Below are 18701 nucleotides of genomic sequence, written 5' to 3' on the forward strand. Positions count from 1 at the left end.
TACATGCAGCTTGTGTGACAGGAGCTTGCTCAGTGAGCCTCGATGTGGGCCATGTGCTCTGTGGAGACCGGACTCTCAGGAGTTGGACCCTCAAGTCTGGTTTTCTAGTGACCCACACCAGCTCTCAAAGCAACCATGAACTCGGGTGGGGTCAGGGGGATCCGGCAGCAAAGACCTCAGAAAGGTGCACGATTCAAAGCCTAGTTTCCGAGGCTGTGTGCCTCTGGGCAAGTAATAGGCCCTTCCGTGTCTCACTTGGCAGAACCACGACTCTAACCCAGCAGACTCAACTCCCAAACTTCCTTCCTGGGGGCAGGCAGAGCAGGGAAAGATGACAGCGCTCTCTGGGTTGTGCACTGCAATGCGGCAAGCGATGTGGAGGTGCTGGCCAATACAGTAGTCACGACCACGCATGGCTATTTAAAATGAGGTTAAATAAAACGGAGTATTGGGGTCCCAACCATCGCACGGACCATGCATCCACCACTCAAACACTTATCACATGCTGATGAGAGCTACTCCGCCCCCACTCATGCAGCAGCAGGCACTGTGGAGCACCTGCATGGCTGCTGTTTGAGTCCCTGGCCCAAGAGGAGGCTGTCTCTTAGTGTGGCCTAGAGCAGAGCACCAGTCCCTCCCAGGCCTTGTCCCACACCCATGGTTGTGTGGCAGCATCTAACCAGAACACTTGTGGGGAGCCTGGGTGCAGTGGATGCTTAGTAACAGCCACTTGGCCCCCATTACATGGGGCAGTTGGAGCAAAGTTCAAAGCCACTCCCAGTGACCAGAACCTAAAAAAGGAACAGGGTCCAGAAACACCAGTGAGTGGAAGCCGGGACAACCCCTCCCCCACACCAGGGCCACCTGCATACCGCCCCAGCCCATTTCTTCCCAGGGTCCTGAGGGCAGCCTCTCATACAGACTCATCCCTGGGGAGTCCCCAGACCTGCCTCACTGCCCTTCCCGGCATTCCCTAGAGGTGTTGGGTGGCCATGGGGCACCCCAAATGGATGCCAGGAGCCATGACCCTGGGAAGGCTGAGGAATGAATGCCCCTCATACTTTCTGGCCCTGGGAGGGAGCCTGGCTGCTGCTTCCTTGCAGGTTCATGGAGACTGCAAGTGCCAGGTGGGGTTACCTGTGGCTGTGACCAACTCTCACCTGGTGGTGACAGCTCACCCTTTTCCAGCAGCCTGCTGGAAGGGCCTGTGCAGAGCCGGGAGCCTGCTAGTGGGCAGAGGCCTGGATGGATCCCCCTGGACCCAGCTCAGCAGCTGAGCCCACAGAGGGCTAAGCAGTGTGTCCGTGGTTTAACAGGGGCCCCTGTGCCCAAGACCTCAGCTGTGAAGCCAGAACCGCCAGGGCTCAGTGAGTCCTCACAGAGCTGTCACCTGTGATCCTCGCCCCAACATACCCTAAACCCAGACCCAGAACTCAGACCAGACAGAAGCCACACACAGCAAAAGCAGACCCATCAAAAGGGACTGGCTGACAACAGCACACAGCCAGTGCACACTTTCAGAGAAAAGGCATAGCAACAGAGGTCCTAAGAGAAAACCCATGATAGGCCTGGCGTGGTGGTGGCAGCTCACATCTGTAATCCGAGCACTCTGGGAGGCCGAGGCGGGTGGATCACCTGAGGTCAAAAGTTCGAGACCAGCATGGGCAACATGGTGAAACCTCCATCTCTACTGAAAATACAGCGCCAGGCGTGGTGGCAGGCGCCTGTAATCCCAGCTACTTGGGAGGCTGAGGCAGAAGAATCACCTGGACCCAGGAGGTGGAGGTTGCAGTGAGCCAAGATTGCACCACTGTACTGCAGCCTGGGCATCAAGAGCGAAAACCATCTCAAAAAACAAACCAATCCAATCCTTACAAACACTAAGTAAAAGCTTCAAGATGGTTTTATGTCATGGGTGTGGGGTCTCCCTGCTTGGCCTGCAGTGCTTTGGGGCTCCATGTGGCGGAGGGGTGGGCACCCATGGTACCCACCTACCCCGCTGCCCAGGCAGAAATGTAATATGGCACGCAATGCCGGGGGGACTCACTTCCCCCAGGGACTCATGTAAGTGTCCACTCACGCAGCCTGCTCCCCTCATGACGTCTGCCCAGTGACACCCATGGGGGAGAGGTTGGAGGCAGACACCCCTCTCTTGCAGAGCCCTTGAACACAGTGTCAGGGTGTGGCTAGCTCGAGGGACGCCGAATGGCTCCACAGGGAGGGTAGTGCCCAAGGCTTTTGGCCTCCCCTACCATGTCCTGCACTTCCTGACTGCAGCTCAAACCAGGAGCAGCTCCCCAAGGATTCTGGCCTGCTTCACTCCTGGAGCACCAGGCCAGGCGGTATCTGTCCTCGGGAGCCAGGCCCAGGTCTCATGGTGGCATATGGGCAGCTCCTCCGCACAGGAGGCTCTTCCCCTTGGTAGCCCACTTATCCACCTTCTCCTGGGTGTGCGGCTCAGCAGCCAGGTCCTTGTGCACTGGGTTGGGTCCTGGTGTGAGCCTGGCAGCCTCCAGCACCATGGAAAGCAGCCTGCTGGCAGCAATGGCCTGGATGTCCAGGACGGCCTACAACAACGTCATGCCCTTGACCAGCTGGTGCTGGTACAGGCCCTGGGTAACATAACAGACATGTCCTTGGGCGTCACTGGCTCAGGGGCAGATGAGGTTGAAGAGGAAGCTGGATACCCCTCTCCATGGTGGGCCAGGGCTGGAAGGGCGGCTCAGTGGCCTCGAAGTGCTGGGAGGACTCCCAGCTGGCACCAGGCCACCAGCAGCCAGGTGGGCAGTGCCACGCTGCTGTTGCCCTCAGGGCCTTGCAGTGGCAGCTGAAGATGGCACCCGGTCAGGTTGGATCAGGTCGCCCAGCAGCAGCAGTTCTCGAGCGATGAGGCACAAGGCAGGGGCCCGGCCGCACACCTGCAGGGCCCAGGAGAGCTTGCTGCGGTTCTTGCCCAAAGCGCCGAGATAGCCAGGAGCTCAGTGTCCCTGTAGCAGGAGCAGAACCAGCTCTGGCCCAGGTGGGTGGGTGCAGCACTTTCCTAGCCATGGCTGCAGCCACGCCTAGGCAGTAAACAGCAGAGAGCCTGGAGGGTCGCTGTCAGGGAAAGGACATAGAAAAGGCACTCAATGGGGGAAATGGCCACACCCTCACCCATCACCTCCTGGAGTGGGGCCCCTCAGACTCCCGGGTGTCAAAGGTCCCGGGGTGCACCGTGTCCTCAGGGGCAGTCGGAGCCCAGTGCTGGACATCATGGGGTCCCCAAGTGCAGCCCTTTCAAGCCCTGACACTGGACATCTTGCTGCAACCCAGTCCCAGCCTCCAACCCACCTCCGCCCGCCAACAGGGTTACTAAGGTTCATGAGCCCAGTGCCTACGGCAGCGACTGGCTTGGCACTTGCTGGGCACCTGTCTACGTCCACCTTCTCACCATCACCATGAGTCACAGGCAGCCTCCTCTGTTCTTACCAAGTGATGGTCAAGCCCTTCAGCACCTGGAGGCAGGACGGCACAGGGGAGGGAAGGTCAGTAGGGTGCAGGGCAGCCCAGACACCCCATCAGCCCTCCCCAGAGTCAGGGCCCCTCAGACCCCCGGGTGTCAAAGGTCCCGGGGGGGCACTGTGTCCTCAGAGGCGGTCGGAGCCCAGCGCTGGTCATCATGGTGCCCTCACACCCTCCTGACACGGGTCCCAGGGCCACCTGCTGTCCCGAGGGGGACATCACAGAAGGGTGCTGAGAGATCGGGCAACAAACTGAATGACACTTGGTCCCTGGGGATGCCAGGCCGCCTCCTCCCCTATCCAGCTCCGTCTGGGTGTGGCTCCTTGTATAATCTAGGCCCACTGACCTCACCCCCACCAGTGGTGTTTCTCTGGAAAACGGCACATCTGTGGGGTTCAGTGAGGACGGGACCAAACCCTTCTGCCTGGACCTCCCGTGCCCTAATTGGATACCCCTCCATCGCCTCTGCCTGCGTCTCAGGTCTGCTGCCCCAACCCAGCTCTTCCAAGCTGCGCTGACTTCACCAGAACCTTCTGTGACATGGGGAAGGGGCAGCTGCCTCCCATTGGGACCCTAGCAGGGTAAGTTCAGTTTATTCTCTGCACAAGCACTAACACTGCGGGCACTACTCATTCAGTGTGAGCTGCTGTTTAACCACCACAGAAACACCAAAAGCTCCATTTCGCATAGAAATGTGCTTTGTCCAAAGAGGGGGCCCTTGTTTAAACCAACCAAGCAAAATTAAAAACCCAGCTCCCAGCCACAAACTAGCCACATTCCAGGTGTCCAAGAGCCACCTGTGGCCAGTGGCTGCCACGCGGGACAAGGCGAGGAACATTTCTATCTGGACGGTCGTAGAATCCAGATGCTACATGTCCCTTCTGTCTTCCCTGTCCCGCACCAGCTGTCTTCTCACCTCTCACACATCCCTACCAACTGGCACTGACCCCACTCCTTCCGTCCCCGGGAATCCCCTCTGAGCCAGCCATGACGAACACTCAGCTCCATTCACTGCCCACAGAGGCTCTTGGATTAAGAGCACAGGACCCTCGGCCGGGCACGGTGGCTCAAGCCTGTAATCCCAGCACTTTGGGAGGCCGAGGCGGGCGGATCACAAGGTCAGGAGATCAAGACCATCCTGGCTAACACAGTGAAACTCCGTCTCTACTAAAAAAATACAAAAAACTAGCCGGGCGAGGTGGCGGGCGCTTGTAGTCCCAGCTACTCGGGAGGCTGAGGCAGGAGAATGGCGTGAACCCAGGAGGCGGAGCTTGCAGTGAGCTGAGATCCAGCCACTGCACTCCAGGCCGGGCGACAGACCGAGACTCCTTTTCAAAAATATAAAAATAAAAAATAAAAAGAGCACAGGACCCTCAAAAGATACTCAGGGAGCTGCAGTCCCAGCCAACCCTCCCCAGAAGCCAGCTTCCTGGCCAGAAACAGCTGAAACCTCCAAGAACCTAGAGAAGAGACTTTCAGTTCTAGTTCACTGCAGCCACGGTTCCAGCTCCTGACATCTAAGGGACAAATGAAAACCCTCCCAGAGCTGAGAACACCTGTCTCTTTTCCGATAACACACTCACGCTTGTCTGATGATTTTGCTCTTTGAAAGAAATCTCCTGATAAAGCCTGTTATTTTTATTGTGAAAATAGGGATTCCTTGAATTGTATCAGTCTATATATAAATGGTTCACTGGAGGCTAAGCTGTGCTTAAAGACACATTGCATTCGGCCTACAACACCCATGAAGAAACGTGACAGGATCACTTGGGAGTCACTGTTTCTTTTCCACTGCTGAGTTTTGACATGTTTGATTAGTTCTTTCCCCTGAAACACAAATGCTTGTTCTCTCCAGTCCACACATTCCTCTTCTTATTCAAGCCCTACCTTTGGACGGCAGGGAGCGCTACTGTCCCGGGCCATCTGCTCGGTGCCTGCTCCACAGACACAGCAGTGAGGTGCATTAAGAGCGACGGCCTGGTGAATGTCTCAAAGGCTGTAAACAGCACAGCTGGGATTTGGACCCAGGCTTGCTGCGGAGTTTCACTCTTCTTGCCCAGGCTGCTTCCTGGGTTCAAGTGATTCTCTTGTCTCAGCTTCCCAAGTAGCTGGGATTACAGGCATGTGCCACCACGCCTGGCTAATTTTTTGTACTTTTAGTAGAGACAGGGTTTCACCATGTTGGCCGGGTTGGTCTCAAACTCCAGACCTCAGGTAACCTACCCACCTCAGCCTCCCAAAGTGCTGGGATTACAGGCGTGAGCCACCACGCCTGGCCTGAGATGGTTTTTGTATGTCAACACTGAGTACAATGGTTGACACATAAATTAGTTGCCAGAGATACGGTATGAAGTCAACTTAGACAAGTGAGATATTTTAAACCCAGGTGAGTCAAGGAGCAGGAGCAAGGGTTCTTACCTGGATGGGCATGGTGGGTGGTCCTAAGCTTGAAGCTGCACCTGTAACACAGAAAGACATAGTGAGGGTGGGGGAAGAAATAGTCTGCAAGTCCATGAGCCATTAAAACTGGGGCCCCTCAGACTCCCAGGTGTCAAAGGTCCTGGGGTGCACTGTGTCCTCAGGGGTGATCGGAGCCCAGTGCTAGACATCATGGGAGCCCCAGCCCCTCTGCAACCGGGTCTTGAGGCCACTTACCTTCAGGAACAAAGGCCAAGCTAACAGAGCTTAAAGAGCAGGAAACGTGGCCGGGCACAGTGCCTCATGCCTGTAACCCCAGCACTTTGGGAAGCCGAGGTGGGCGGATCACGAGGTTAGGAGTTCAAGACCAGCCTGACCAATATGATGATACCCCATTTGTACTAAATTAGCCAGGCTTGGTGGCGCATGCCTGTAATCTCAGCTACTCAGAAGGCTGAGGCAGAATTGCTTGAACCCAGGAGGCGGAGGTTGCAGTGAGCTGAGTCGTGCCACTGCACTCCAAGTGGGCGACAGAGCAAGACTCTGTCTCAAAAAAAAAAAAAAAAGGGGGGGTGGTGGGTAGGAAACTCAAAACCCATCCAGAAGGTAGGAATGACCAGTTTTGCTCATGGAAACGCCAAAATGCCCCAACCTCCCCAGTGCCACAGGTCCTCGGGGGACTGTCCCCATGGGATGAGCAGGATACCAAAGGCACTACATGAAGATGTCCCCGGTGTTCATCCCCAACGCTTTGCAGGTTTCTTTAGCACTGTTCATAAACCATAAACAGAAAGCTGCCAAGACATAAATCCCCTGGAAGAACTTATTGAGAGAAGGGAGGAGGAAGAGGGCTGTTCTAGGAAAAAACCAAGCCAACTTCTAAATAATAATAAGTAATGAGCAGAGACCCTCGACTGAGTCAGGTTTGAACATCTCAGCTGTAAAAGACATTTCGAAGGGCCGGACGCGGTGGCTCACGCCTGTAATCCCAGCACATTGGGAGGCCAGGGCAGGTGGATCACGTGGTCAGGAGATCGAGACCATCCTGGCTAATACGGTGACACCCTGTCTCTACTAAAAATACAAAAAAAGTAGCCAGGCGTGGTGGCGGAAGCCTGTAGTACCAGCTACTTGGGAGGCTGAGGCAGGAGAATGGCGTGAACCCGGGAGGTGGAGCCTGCAGTGAGCCGAGACCCACTGCACTCCAGTCTGGGCCACAGAGTGAGACTCAGTCTCAAAAACAAAAACAAAAACCCATTTCGAAGATGACTGAGGATCAGGCACAAAGCAGATTGTTAACTGCAGTATTTACGAATTAACGTCATTAAGGGTGACAATGCTAATAATATTAAGTAGAAAAATGTTACTTCAGATATACAAATACACTACTTCTTTCAGGGCGAAGAGTCTGTTCTGTTGCCCAGGCTGGAGTGCAGTGGCGCGATCTGGCTAAAGACAACCTCCGCCTCCTAGGCTTGGGCGATCCTCCCACTTCCTCCATAAGTAGCTGGAACTACAGGCTCGCACTACCACGCCTGGCTCACTTTCTATTTTTCGTAAAGATGGGGTTTTGCCATGTTGCTCAGGCGGGTCTCGAACTCCTAGGGTCAAGCGACCCACCCACCTCCCAAAGTGCTGGGATAATAGGCGTGAGCCACGGCGCCAGGCCATGAAACTTACTTTCAAAACACTAAGCGCAAAGTTCTTGAATATGGCAAGATGGTGCAAATGTTACTTTCCCATTTGTTAGATTTTAATATTGCCAAAGGAGGACGTGCCAATGATGAATGCATGAGAAAAATACTTTCACTTGTGACATGAACAAACCCACTGATTTTCTAGGTGGTTGCCTGAAGGAGCAAAGTCAAGTGGATAGAGATCCTCGCAGGGTCGTGGTGGGGGAGATAGGAAATCGGGCTAGCTGCTTCCAGGGTGAGCCTCCTCGGCAGGGGCATGGGCCCCGCTCAAGTCAGGAAACCGAAATTCAAGACCTTAAAGGACCTAAGCCAAAAACTAACGTTAACAAAACCCTCTCACGTGGCATGAACGGTCAGAATGACTCCTGCAGGTAAGCAAAGGCCTCTTCAGCTTTCTTCTACATCCATTCCTACATGGTTCTCAAAAAACCCCAGCAATTCACCTAGAAACCTCACTCCCACTTCTTGGTAACTCGATACCCTGTCTCTGCCCCTATGGAACCCCCCCCAAAGTCCCCTCCTCTTCCGTCCCCGTCTTTGTTCTAGGTTGCACAAAAACGCCAGCCGTCCAGAATGGTGAAAACAAGAGCGAAATCCTAAGGAAGCATCTGAAACCCTCGGAAAGAACTCAATGTCGCCTCCCAACCCGCCCACCCCTCTCCAATAACCAAACAGACAAGATGGCGGAGGCCCGCGGCTTGCAGACAGCACAAGCGGCGAGCTCCGCCGCGGGGCAGACGGAGGAGGGTCCGCCCCGGCATTCCTGCTCGCGCCAGCTGTAGAAGTCGCCACTCCCAAGTGCTCCAAACAGCCACCACCATCCCCGCAGAAAACTCCCAGACTCGCCCCAGAGCGCGCTCTCTGGGTCTCTGCAAACGCCCTGACCCTGTCCACGCGACTACATGGCCGCTCCCGTTGCAACCTAGAGACCTTCAGGACACGTGCGTCCATCATCTCAAAGCCCCGCCACACAGCCAGGAAAAAGCCACAATTAAGAAACTCACCCGGTATTTCTCTCTACAAAGCGGACGCGGTTTACAGCACGCGCCGCTTTATAGTGCGCTCCGCTCGCAAGGCCGGGCCTCGGCGCCAGCCTGCTCTCCTCCAGAGGCGTCCAATACACACGCCTGTTTGGGAAACCCCATTTCATGCTTAGGCAAAGGAATACTGCCTGTTTCCGCTAGAATGTTCCTGAACAAGAGAGGAGACGTTGTCTCTGGGGCTGACAAAAAAGGGCAAGGACATGATGGAAACGATTGTCTTGTCACCTGCGTCCGGCAACTCTGAAGACAGCACCAAAGACGGGCCGTGAAGTGAAAGGCCCCCAAGGGCGGCCCGACTCTTTCTTGTTGGGTGTTAGAGATGTGCAGTTTGCCAGAAACAAAGCAGACAAGGTCTTAGCCTATTTGGCTAAAACAATTTTGCACTGTTGAAAAGTAGAAAAGGGGCCAAAAGGAGGAGATGTAGCAGCTCAGAAACAGGTGAAACTCTCTTCTGCTGGAAATCTAAGTTGGATTAATGTCCACTGTAAACTGGAACTAAGCTTTTGGGCACATTGGTTTTAGAGTATTTGACTTGAAAGTTTTTCTTGTGTGCAAATCTATGTGTGTTTTGTGGGGCCTCTGAGGTGTCAAAAAGAGATGGCATTAGGATGTCTGAGGAGGTTCTCGGCATGTGAATGGGGCCACTAGGGGACCTTGGGGGGTGACAAGCAGAGACTAGAGCAGAAGTAGGGTGACTTTGGGGATGACTGGGGTGACCGAGGTGTCTTGGATAACTTTGAGGGTGCTGTTGAGGGTGTCTGGGAGTGATACTAAGGATTCTAACATGAGGTTTTTTTTTGTGTGTGTGTGTGAGATGGAGTCTCCCTCTGTCGCCCAGACTGGAATGCAGTGGTGTGATCTCAGCTCACTGCAAGCTCCGCCTCCCGGGTTCACGCCATTCTCCTGCCTCAGCCTCCCAAGTAGCTGGGACTACAGGCGCCTGCCACCATGCCCGGCTAATTTTTTTCTTTTTGTATTTTTAGCAGAGATGAGGTTTCACCATGTTAGCCAGGATGGTCTCGATCTCCTGACCTCTTGATCTGCCCGCCTCAGCCTCCCAAAGTGCTGGAATTACAGGCCTAAGCCACCATGCCCAGCCCTAACATGAGTTGTTATGAGACACCTTTTAGGAGTTCAAGTAGGGTGACCAGGGGTGTCTGTGGGGGTGACTCTAGAAATGATTGAGGCCAGGTGCAGTGGCTCACGCCTGTAATCCCAGCACTTTGGGAAGCCAGTCACCTGAGGTCAGGAGTTTGAGACCAGCCTGGCCAACACGGTGAAACCATGTCTCTCTTAAAAATACAAAAATTAGCCGGGTGTGGCAGCAGGTACCTGTAGTATCAGCTAATTGGGAGGCTGGCACAGGAGCATTGCTTGAGCCCAGAGGCAGAGGTTAGAGTGAGCCGAGATTGCACCACTGCACCCCAGCCTGGGCCACAGAGTGAGACTCCATCTCAAAAAAAAAAAGAAGAAGAAGAAGAAGAAGAAAGAAAGAAATGATTGAGATGATTCTGCGGGGCAACCTTGAGGATGTGAGTGGGGTCACATCCTCATTTGGGGGGGTCATCTGTGGGGTGACCTTGGGGGGTGTGTGGGATGGATTATGAGAGTGTCTGAGAATTGGGTTTGAGGTTAAGCAGGAGTGATTTGGGACAACTCTAAGGGTGTGACAGGGGGTTACTTTAGAGGTCCCTGGGGGTGACCTTGTGAGAGTGGAGTTACTTTGGGGTTTCTAGGGGGTGACTTTGGGGAGGTTAGTAGGGGTGATTTTGAGGATGTGCCAGACTTTGGGGGTGTCTGTTGGGCTGCTTGTGGGTATCAGCAGGGATGACTTTGGAGGGTGACCAAGAAGGGTGTCTGAGGATGACTCTGGGGACCCTGTCCCCCTCTCCCCAGTTCTCATCCATATGAACGAGGGCGTCATGTTATCGGCCGTGGCCCTGTGCTGAGTCCCCCTCCTGCCCACGGCTGTCTCCTCCCGGTCTGTGGTCAGCCACCTGAACATGGCCGACTTTGTCTTCAGTTTCCTCTGTGTCAGCATTGGTAGGTGTTGGCTCCGGGACGGGGGCCCTCCCTAACCCCAGCACTGCTCTCTGGCCTTCTGAGGTGTATTTAGACTTCTGTACTGCTCCCCTCGGGACCTCTGTCTTAGCATGTCTCTGGGGAGCTCTGACTCAGTTCTACTCTATCTGTGGGATGTCTCTCTCTCCCGCACTGTTTCCCTTTCTTTTTTGTCCCCTCTCCAGGTATCTTTCTGTCTGTTGTGAGGGCGCGTGTGTGTATGTGTGTGTGTGTGTGTGTGTGTCTGCTTGTCACGGAGGGTGGAAGAGGATGTCTCAGTCCCTCTTTTCTTACTGGGGGTCACAGGGCTCACTGTCCAGCCTTCTGTCTCTGGTCACACCCCATTGCAGGGCTCCTGATTTGTCTTCAGCCTGACGCTCTTTTCAGTTAACTGCAAGGTGGTGCACCCAAGCCCGGTGGTGTCCTACCTGGTGACCTCCTACCTGTGCTGGGAAGCCAGCGACTTGATGCTGCACCCCCGTGAGGGCGAGGCCTCGGGAGGAGGGCGGGGCCTCGGGAAGTAGGTGGGGCCTAGAGTGGGACTCGTAGTCCAGCGGCCCACCTAGCCATCTCCCAGGAGCTGTGTCCTACCTAAGCCCAGTGGGCATGTGGAGCAGAGGGCAGCCCTTGAATGCGCGGCGGCTGAGCTATCGCGGGTGAGCCTTGCAGCAGGGCACAGCAAGGCGGACATTCAAACAGCGGAACTCAGACTCCGAGCATACCCTGGGCCTTCCTATTTCATGCACCCTCAAGGAGGAGAACCAAGCACTTCCCAGGAATAGCACTCGAGCTCTTCAGGACACTGACCGGTAGCATTGGCCAGATGCCATGCCAACCCCTTCAGCATGGCCACGACCCGGATATTAGACCTCCCCTCAGGCCCCACCCCCTTAGATCAGGCCACGCCCTCCAAGAGGACTGGTGGCAAACTCCAAACCTCCCTCTAGGGCCTGGCCTTTGTGGCTTTGTCCCTGCTCACTGGGTCCTCACAGTACCACCACCCCCGAAGTCCAACATCCCTTCGCGTTCTGCAGACATTTGTCCAGCGTCCCACTAAGCTCGCAGTGTGGCTAGTTTGTGTGGCCCTGCCTCTGGTGCCCAACCTTCGCAGGCCACACCCTGAAGCCACTCTCCACACCCTCAGCCAGGGTGGCCTGCATGGAACTTCTTTCCTGGAGTTCCAGCCTCAGCTCCGATGTCCACCCTTGTCCCCAGGGGGACACAGGACCGCTCAGCATTTGGTGCAAACTCCGCCCGTCTGTGGAACGGGCCCCTCCCTGGGAAGGCATGGCTTGCAATAACATCCCTCTGTACTTTTCCTGGCTTCCCCGCCACAATAAAACATGAACACTTACTAACCTCTCAGCCTCGGACCCTCCACTGCCCCCCACCTCTCCACCAGGGCAGTGTCCATCCTAGCGTGAGTGAACTGGTCTGGCATCCCTGACTTACCCTTTGGGTTCTGAGCCTTTCCCTGACTGTCTGTCTGCACCTGTCACAGCCCCTTCCTTTCCCCACCTGCTGGTGACCTCAGACCTCCAGGCATAAGATTCACACAGCTGGGGTGGCCACAGCCTCAGCTGAGTGGGTCCAGGTGCACCAGACCTGGAAAGACAGGTGACACACATTTGATGCACATTCGATTTTACTGGGGGTAGGGGACAGGGCTGGGCATTCAGGAGTTCTCCGCTATGGTGTCCTCAATCCACTTCACATATGACAGCACTCTGACGACGACAGCAGGCTTATTGGGGGTGCCACAAGGGATGTAGCCCCATGATGTGACACCTTGGAGCACACCATCACACATCAGCGGGCCCCCTGAATCACCCTGGGAGCACAAGGTGGGAGGGGAGAGTGAGAAAGGTGGACGGGGCCCAAGTTCTGCCTGAGGAGCCCTAGCTCTCAGACAGGGCCTCCAGTGCCTACTCCCAGAGGAAGGTGGGCAGGGATTCTCACAGAGGGGACTGGGGCTCCAGTCCTGGCCAAGGGGGAAGGGACCTCAGGGTCCAGCTCCTGCACATAGACCAGGGTCCAGGAGGACAGTGCCTGCAGACAGGTTGGGGGAGGAGGCGCACGACCATCTGCAGGATGCTGCCCCTGCGGGCGCATTGCAGAGGCCACCTCTCCCGGGAGCTTTCTCTGATAGTCACTACCTGTTGCTGGGAGGAACGGTGAACTCTGGTGTGTGCAGTGAGATGCAGTTGTCCCCAGATGGGCGGGGAAAGGAGGGGGACCTGGGGCACTGATGGGGCGGCTGGCTACAGCTAGCTGGGAAGCAGTGAAGCAGACGCCTGGTTAGCTCTCAGAAGCCAGTTCAGAGGCTGAGTCCCCTCCCCCAGCCCTTCCAGACCCTGGCGGCAGGGCTGCCTCACCACACAAGTGTCTTTGCCACCTTCCAGGTGTCCGGCACACAGCATGAACTCTGTCACCTTCTGGGTGTGGGCTTTTGCGCACTCATCATTAGGCAGGATTTTGAGGTCCACACACTGGAGATCGTCTGGAAATGAGACTACGAACCCGGGAGAAAGAGGGCTGCAGCCCGACCTCACCTGCTTCCCTGGCCCTTTCTCCCTCGGACGCAGGAGTCCCCATCCCCGCCTTGGGCTGCACAGCCTGCCCCCACGTACAATTCTCTGGTTCGATGCTGCCCCAGCCGGAGGCCAAACAGGTGCTCCCCACTTCGGGTTCCTGGGTGGGCAACTCCACGACCTGCACAGCGTCTGTGATCTGGGCAGGCTGCGTCAGGCGGAGCAGCATGAGGTCGTGGCTGTAGTCCTCGTCTGCTTGGCGGGTGTGGTTCTTCAGGAGGCTCATGTTGAAGCCAGGGTGTGGGAAGCTCTCACTGACATGAACAAACTGGGCTGTGTCTTCGTCCTCAAACAAGTTGTGACGACCCAGCCAGAGCTGGTAATTGCTGAGGAAAGATGGGAATGGAGGGATGAGAAGACGGGAAGGGGAAAGGACGATGGGGCAGGGGAGCATGGGGGAGGGTCCCCAAAGAGGGAAAGGGAAAGAGAAAAACGTGGGTGGGTGGAGACAGAGGAAGAGAGATATAGTTATGGAGAAATACAGACAGCGAATGGGAAGATAAAAGAGTTTGAAAGTGCAAAAGGTAAATGAAGAGACAGCGAAAAAGAGCTCAAAAGGACAGAGGGGTGAGAAAGGCGGAAGGGAGGGCAGTGAGAAAAAGGATGAGGAAAAAAGAGGCCGGTGAGAAGGAGAAAAGACAGGGACAGCGAGAAACAGGCCCAGGGAAGAGGGAGGAAGAGGGAACAGAACCCAGAAGGGAGCGAGAAGCAGACAAACGAGAAAGGACGCGGGAAGTCAGAGCGAGAACTAGAAACAGAGGCAGAGAGGAAGAAGGAGTGACCGAGTGTGGGAGAGAAAAGGGAGGGAGGCCCTGGGGAGGGTGGGGGCAGGTAGGGAGGAGGGGAGGCCTGAGAGCGGCTCAGCTGCAGCTGGGGCTGTGGTGCGGGCTCCCCAGGGGCAGGTGGCCTGGCCTGAAGTCCAAGGTCGAGGCCCCCTTCCCTCCCCAGCACCCTCCTCCGCATTTCTCGCCCTGCCTCCTTCCTCCTCCCTCAGTTGCCCCACCCATCTCCCGCTGAAACCAGCCCTTCCCTGTGTCTCTCCAGAGTGGAGGGATATCCTGTGGGGGGCTGGGCAGAGGGAGAGGCGCCCCCTCCCAAGCACACACGTTGGGCATAAAGCCCTTCCTTTACTCTGGGGCCTCCCTTGGGCCCATCTGGGTGTGTTTTTAGTAGGGATGGGGGAGGGTGAAGTAGAGACTCAGAGAGAGAGAGATGGGTAGAGAGATGGAGGGTGAGACACAGTGACAGAGATGCCACAGAGAGACCCAGAGACAGACAGAGACAGGGAGATGCAGATACAAGGAGACAGGGGAGAGATAGAAAGATAGAGACCAAAACACAGTCACACAGAGGCACAAGCAGAACCAGATCCCAAGAGACCTGGGGAGCCTTGCGGAGGGGTGTCCAGCCCAGCTCTGCCCTGCCATGTGACCTGCGCCAGAGCCTTCCTCTCTGCCTCAGCCCCCCAGTTTTGCTTGAGGTTATCCAAGGGGAATGCCACTGGCCTCTCAATCCTGTGGCAGCAGAGATGCCCTCCTCCCAGGCCCCAGGCCCCTACTCACTCGCTGATGCAATGGGCAGCTGTGAGCACCCACTGGGGATTCACCAGGATGCCCCCACACTGGAAAGTGCTGAAATGGTACAGAGCCGCCTGCCAGGGCTGGGAACACTCCCAGCCTCCCACAATCCGGGACTGAATCGGGGGCGCAGCACCTGCAGAGGCGGTGCTGGGTCAGGGAGGGCAGGGCTGGCAAGAGAGGCCAGGGACAAGGCTAGCAGAGGGAGCTGGGCTGTGGGTCTGAAGGGACATTGTGGGTAGAGGACCAAGGCTGGAGGTCTGGGGACATGGGCAAGGGGTGTTGGGAAGGGCTGGGACTCTGGACTGTTCCCTGGGCTTTTGGAGTGCTGGCTGGACCTGGTGGGGAGATTTCATGCTCTGACAGTAGAGCAGCCTCCAGGGATCAGGGTACGAGACATGAGACACTGTCTGGAGCAGACACTGCATCTGGGTGTCAGGTCATTTGGGGTCTGGGGCTGGGGGATGGGAGGTGGTGGGTTAGGAGAGTGGAAAGGGATTCTGGAAACCAGGGATCAAGGCGCCAAGGGTGAGACAGGATCAGAGGCTCACTAAGGAAGAATCGGGAGGGCTAAGGGACTCCCAGGCTAGGGAGACAGGATCTGGGTTGGGCTTTGGGGGTTCAGGAGAGGATGCAGCTTTAGTGAACCGGGTCTGAGAGGTCAAGAAGAGCATCTGGACTGAGGAGTTTGGGGGTGACTTGGGGTCCCTACATTGGGGTTGGAAGGGGCCAGCTTGGCTGGGACAGTTAGATTTCAGGGCTTCCTGGTTAAAGGGTAAAATAAAGGGCTATGGTTAAGGGTAGGGGTGGGCTTCCGAGAGGTTTTGGGGTCCTTCCTGTGAACTGGGAATGGCAATCTGAGGGGAGGTTGGGGCCCTGAGAACAGAGTTGGGGTCAGGACGGGGACGGGGCTCAGGAGGAGGGAGGCGTGAGTGGCTGTCCTTCTCGGACAGGGTGAAGGATGGATCTTTGTTTCTCGAGGGGATGGGGTTCATGGTCTGCGGGTACTGGAGGAATGTGGGGCCCTCAATCCCAGGAAGAGGATTGGAGAAGTGGTCCAAACAGGCGCCAAGCAGGTGTGGGAATGCAATGCAGGACCTGCTCGATGTGAGGTTGTAGAATCACATACTGGTGGACTGGGGGGAGGCCAGGGTGGAAGGGCTGGCTGAGAAGGCATTCAGGATCCCTGGGGTGGGGTTCCAGAAAACCAGAGCTGTGCAGGAACAATTCAGGTGGAGAAGGGCTGGGGACTGGGGCGGGATGGAAATTTCCCAAGGAAAGGAGCATGTGGTGGGAGGGTGTGTGTGTTTTTCCTGGGAGAGCTGGGGGTGCTGGGTGGGAAGGGACAGTTGCAGACCCCCCATACCAGATGGCGGATCCCACATGCCAGTTTGGGAAGCAGGGTTGTCTGGTGAAATTTGGGGGACCCTGGAAAGATGGGGGAGACCAGATGTCAGGGTCTGGAAGACACAGTTGAGAGTGGACAGCTGGATGGAAAAAGTCACTGGAGTGTGGTGGGATTTGTAGACTCAGGAGTCAAATAGGTGGCCGCAGGGAACCTAGGGGGCAGGAGGGGATGTTCAGGGTCCTGTGGAGTTGGGGAAGCCCATGGGAGAGTTGGGGTCCTCCAGAGAGAGACAGAGATGGCCCAGAATCTGCCCCTTTGGTAAGCGGTGGGACAGGGCGTTGGCTAGGGAAGAGAAGAAAGTACTGAGGCTTCCTGGGAGGAGCAGGGATCTGGTGTGGGAGTGAGGACTGTGACAACATGGAGGAACTGGGGTGGAAGTTTAGGGTGGGGCCATGCAAGATAGATAAGAGCTGGGGCACCCCGGACCAGGATAGACTGTGGGCCGGAGGGACGAGGCTGGGGTGTTGGAGGGGAAGGGCTTATCGGCGGGGTGAGGGCAGCAAGAGAATCAGGGCCCGTTCCCCCTCCCACATCCCCCCACTGTCTCACCAGTCCCCCCCAGGGACAGGGCGAGGCACAGAACCAGGAACCACATGGTGACAGAGGTGTCCAGGGGCCGGCAGGTGGAGGAGCTAGGGAACCTCCCTGGGGAGCCTTTTAAAAGCTCTTATCCCCTCAGAGCCCCACCCCTGCCCTGCTGGCTCCCAGATGTTGGCCAAGGCCCTTCCCCTGTTGCCTGGGGGCTGAACAATCGCCCCCCCCACTCATTCCCAGAGCTGTGGACACGGAGGGAGAGCCAGCACCTGCTCTGCAGGCCCTGGATCACGCTGGACGCATTCCTGGGGTTGAAGCCAAATGGGGCAGGGCCTGTGGCTCTGGGGCTTTGCTCTGGGGAACAGCCAGTGAGGCAAGGGGGGACTGAGGGGAAGCAGAAACAGGAGGGCGGAGGAATCAGTGACCCCCGGTACAAAGCCCCATATACCTAAGTCCCAATTAAGGCCCTGCACCCCAAGACCTGGTGCCCTCAAATATCGGCAGTTAGGGCTCTGATTCCCTGCACCACTCAGAGCCAAGATACTAGCATCTCAGCTGCCAGTTCCCCCTGAAATATAAGCCTTGGCCTTCAGAATGCCCTGGTTCTTGCACTCCCAGACCCGGGACCTAGGTCCCCAAAGCTACTGTTCCTTTTATAATAAAATTTTGGGGTACACATCACCACATTCCTAGTGCCTCCAGATCCAGGAATGTGAAGTTTCAGGGGTCTCCCAGAGTAAGTTTTTTTTTTTTTTTTTTTTTTTTTTTTTGAGATGGAGTCTCGCTCTGTCGCCCGGGCTGGAGTGCAGTGGCCTGATCTCAGCTCACTGCAAGCTCCGCCTCCCGGGTTTATGCCATTCTCCTGTCTCAGCCTCCCAAGTAGCTGGGACTACAGGCGCCCACCACCTCGCCCAGCTAGTTTTTTGTATTTTTAGTAGATCCGCCCGTCTCGGCCTCCCAAAGTGCTGGGATTACAGGCTTGAGCCACCGCACCCGGCCAAGGGTTCTTTAGCATTACAAAATCCAATGTCCCTCCCAAACAATGTTGGGGTCCCAATGAGCCTCCCACTTCTTACTCCCAGTTATGGGTGCTCAACGTCCTGTCCTCCAAAGTCCTAGAGAGCTGGACAACCTTCCCTCACAGGTCAAGATCAGGCTAACCACAGATTCCAATGACCCCTCCCTCCCACCCCCATTCCATCAGTACAATATTTAGGTCTCACGAGCCAGTTTCATGTACTTCCAGCGTTCAGCTACCTTGATCATCACATTTGGTAGTCTCCGAAGATAATTAGGAACTAGATTCCTGCAGCCTCAATGGTAAACCCATAGGCTTCCAACATGTTGTCTTGGCTTTTTGGTAAAATCAAAGCAGCTCAGAGTTCCAGCCTCTGCTGTATATCAGGGACCTGGCTAAGAAAAGGACAGTATTTGCCTTTTTGCCATGGCTACCAGGAAGCCCAGAACCTAAATCTTTTTTTTTTTTTTTTTTTTCTGAGATGGAGTCTTGCTCTATCACCAGGCTGGAGTGCAGTGGTGCAATCTCAGCTCACTGAAACTCCTGCCTCCTAAGTTCAAGTGATCCTCCCACATCACCCTCCCAAGTAGCTAGAATTACAATCGTGTGCCGCCATGCCCGGCTAAATTTTTTTGTATTTTTAGTAGAGATGGGGTTTCACCATGTTGGCCAGGCCGGTCTTGAACTCCTGACCTCAAGTGTTCAAGGCCCGCCTTGGCCTCCCAAAGTGCTGGGATTACAGGTGTGAGCCACCGTGCCTAGCCCAGAACTAAATCTTAAAGAAAAAGCCATTGTTGGTAATCTAGTGTCTGCTAGGTCCTATAAGTGGGATCCAGAGATAGAGGGTATTTAC

The 18701-nt window shown here is 55.8% G+C and overlaps 2 protein-coding genes, 1 long non-coding RNA gene and 3 other non-coding genes across 8 annotated transcripts; 1 reads left to right on the forward strand and 5 right to left on the reverse strand.

Annotated features, from left to right (window-relative positions):
• Positions 1-1885: 1885 nt before the first annotated feature.
• On the reverse strand, positions 1886-8950 carry LOC117091648. Of its 2 annotated transcripts, none has more exons than XM_033224250.1 (4): positions 8621-8950; positions 5920-5960; positions 3469-3494; positions 1886-3096 (listed from the first exon to the last, which is right to left on the reverse strand). In XM_033224250.1, the coding sequence occupies exons 1-4, from the start codon at positions 8764-8766 to the stop codon at positions 2845-2847; spliced, it is 465 nt and encodes a 154-aa protein (XP_033080141.1). In that variant the 5' UTR covers positions 8767-8950; the 3' UTR covers positions 1886-2844. The 2 variants fall into 2 exon arrangements, with proteins under 2 accessions (XP_033080141.1, XP_033080142.1); XM_033224251.1 differs by having other exon boundaries at positions 3437-3494.
• LOC117094084 lies at positions 3172-3262 on the reverse strand. Its single transcript, XR_004441411.1, has one exon. It is a non-coding gene; the product is annotated as a small nucleolar RNA SNORD88 (small nucleolar RNA).
• Positions 3577-3667, reverse strand: LOC117094086. The gene has a single exon (XR_004441413.1). It is a non-coding gene; the product is annotated as a small nucleolar RNA SNORD88 (small nucleolar RNA).
• LOC117094083 lies at positions 6031-6121 on the reverse strand. The gene has a single exon (XR_004441410.1). It is a non-coding gene; the product is annotated as a small nucleolar RNA SNORD88 (small nucleolar RNA).
• On the forward strand, positions 8950-12078 carry LOC117091650. Of its 2 annotated transcripts, XR_004440492.1 has the most exons (4): positions 8950-9097; positions 10137-10191; positions 10556-10702; positions 11071-12078. It is a non-coding gene; the product is annotated as an uncharacterized LOC117091650 (long non-coding RNA). The 2 variants fall into 2 exon arrangements; XR_004440493.1 differs by lacking the exon at positions 10137-10191.
• A 269-nt stretch (positions 12079-12347) lies between these two features.
• Positions 12348-16959, reverse strand: KLK1 (kallikrein 1). The gene is made up of 5 exons (XM_033224249.1): positions 16846-16959; positions 14874-15024; positions 13351-13637; positions 13096-13232; positions 12348-12551 (listed from the first exon to the last, which is right to left on the reverse strand). Exons 1-5 carry the CDS (start codon positions 16889-16891, stop codon positions 12396-12398), a joined length of 777 nt encoding a protein of 258 aa, XP_033080140.1. The 5' UTR covers positions 16892-16959; the 3' UTR covers positions 12348-12395.
• Between the last annotated feature and the right edge of the window lie 1742 nt (positions 16960-18701).

The sequence above is a fragment of the Trachypithecus francoisi genome, unplaced genomic scaffold, assembly GCF_009764315.1.
Source record: "Trachypithecus francoisi isolate TF-2019V2 unplaced genomic scaffold, Tfra_2.0 Lachesis_group12, whole genome shotgun sequence".
Lineage (NCBI taxonomy): Eukaryota > Metazoa > Chordata > Mammalia > Primates > Cercopithecidae > Trachypithecus > Trachypithecus francoisi.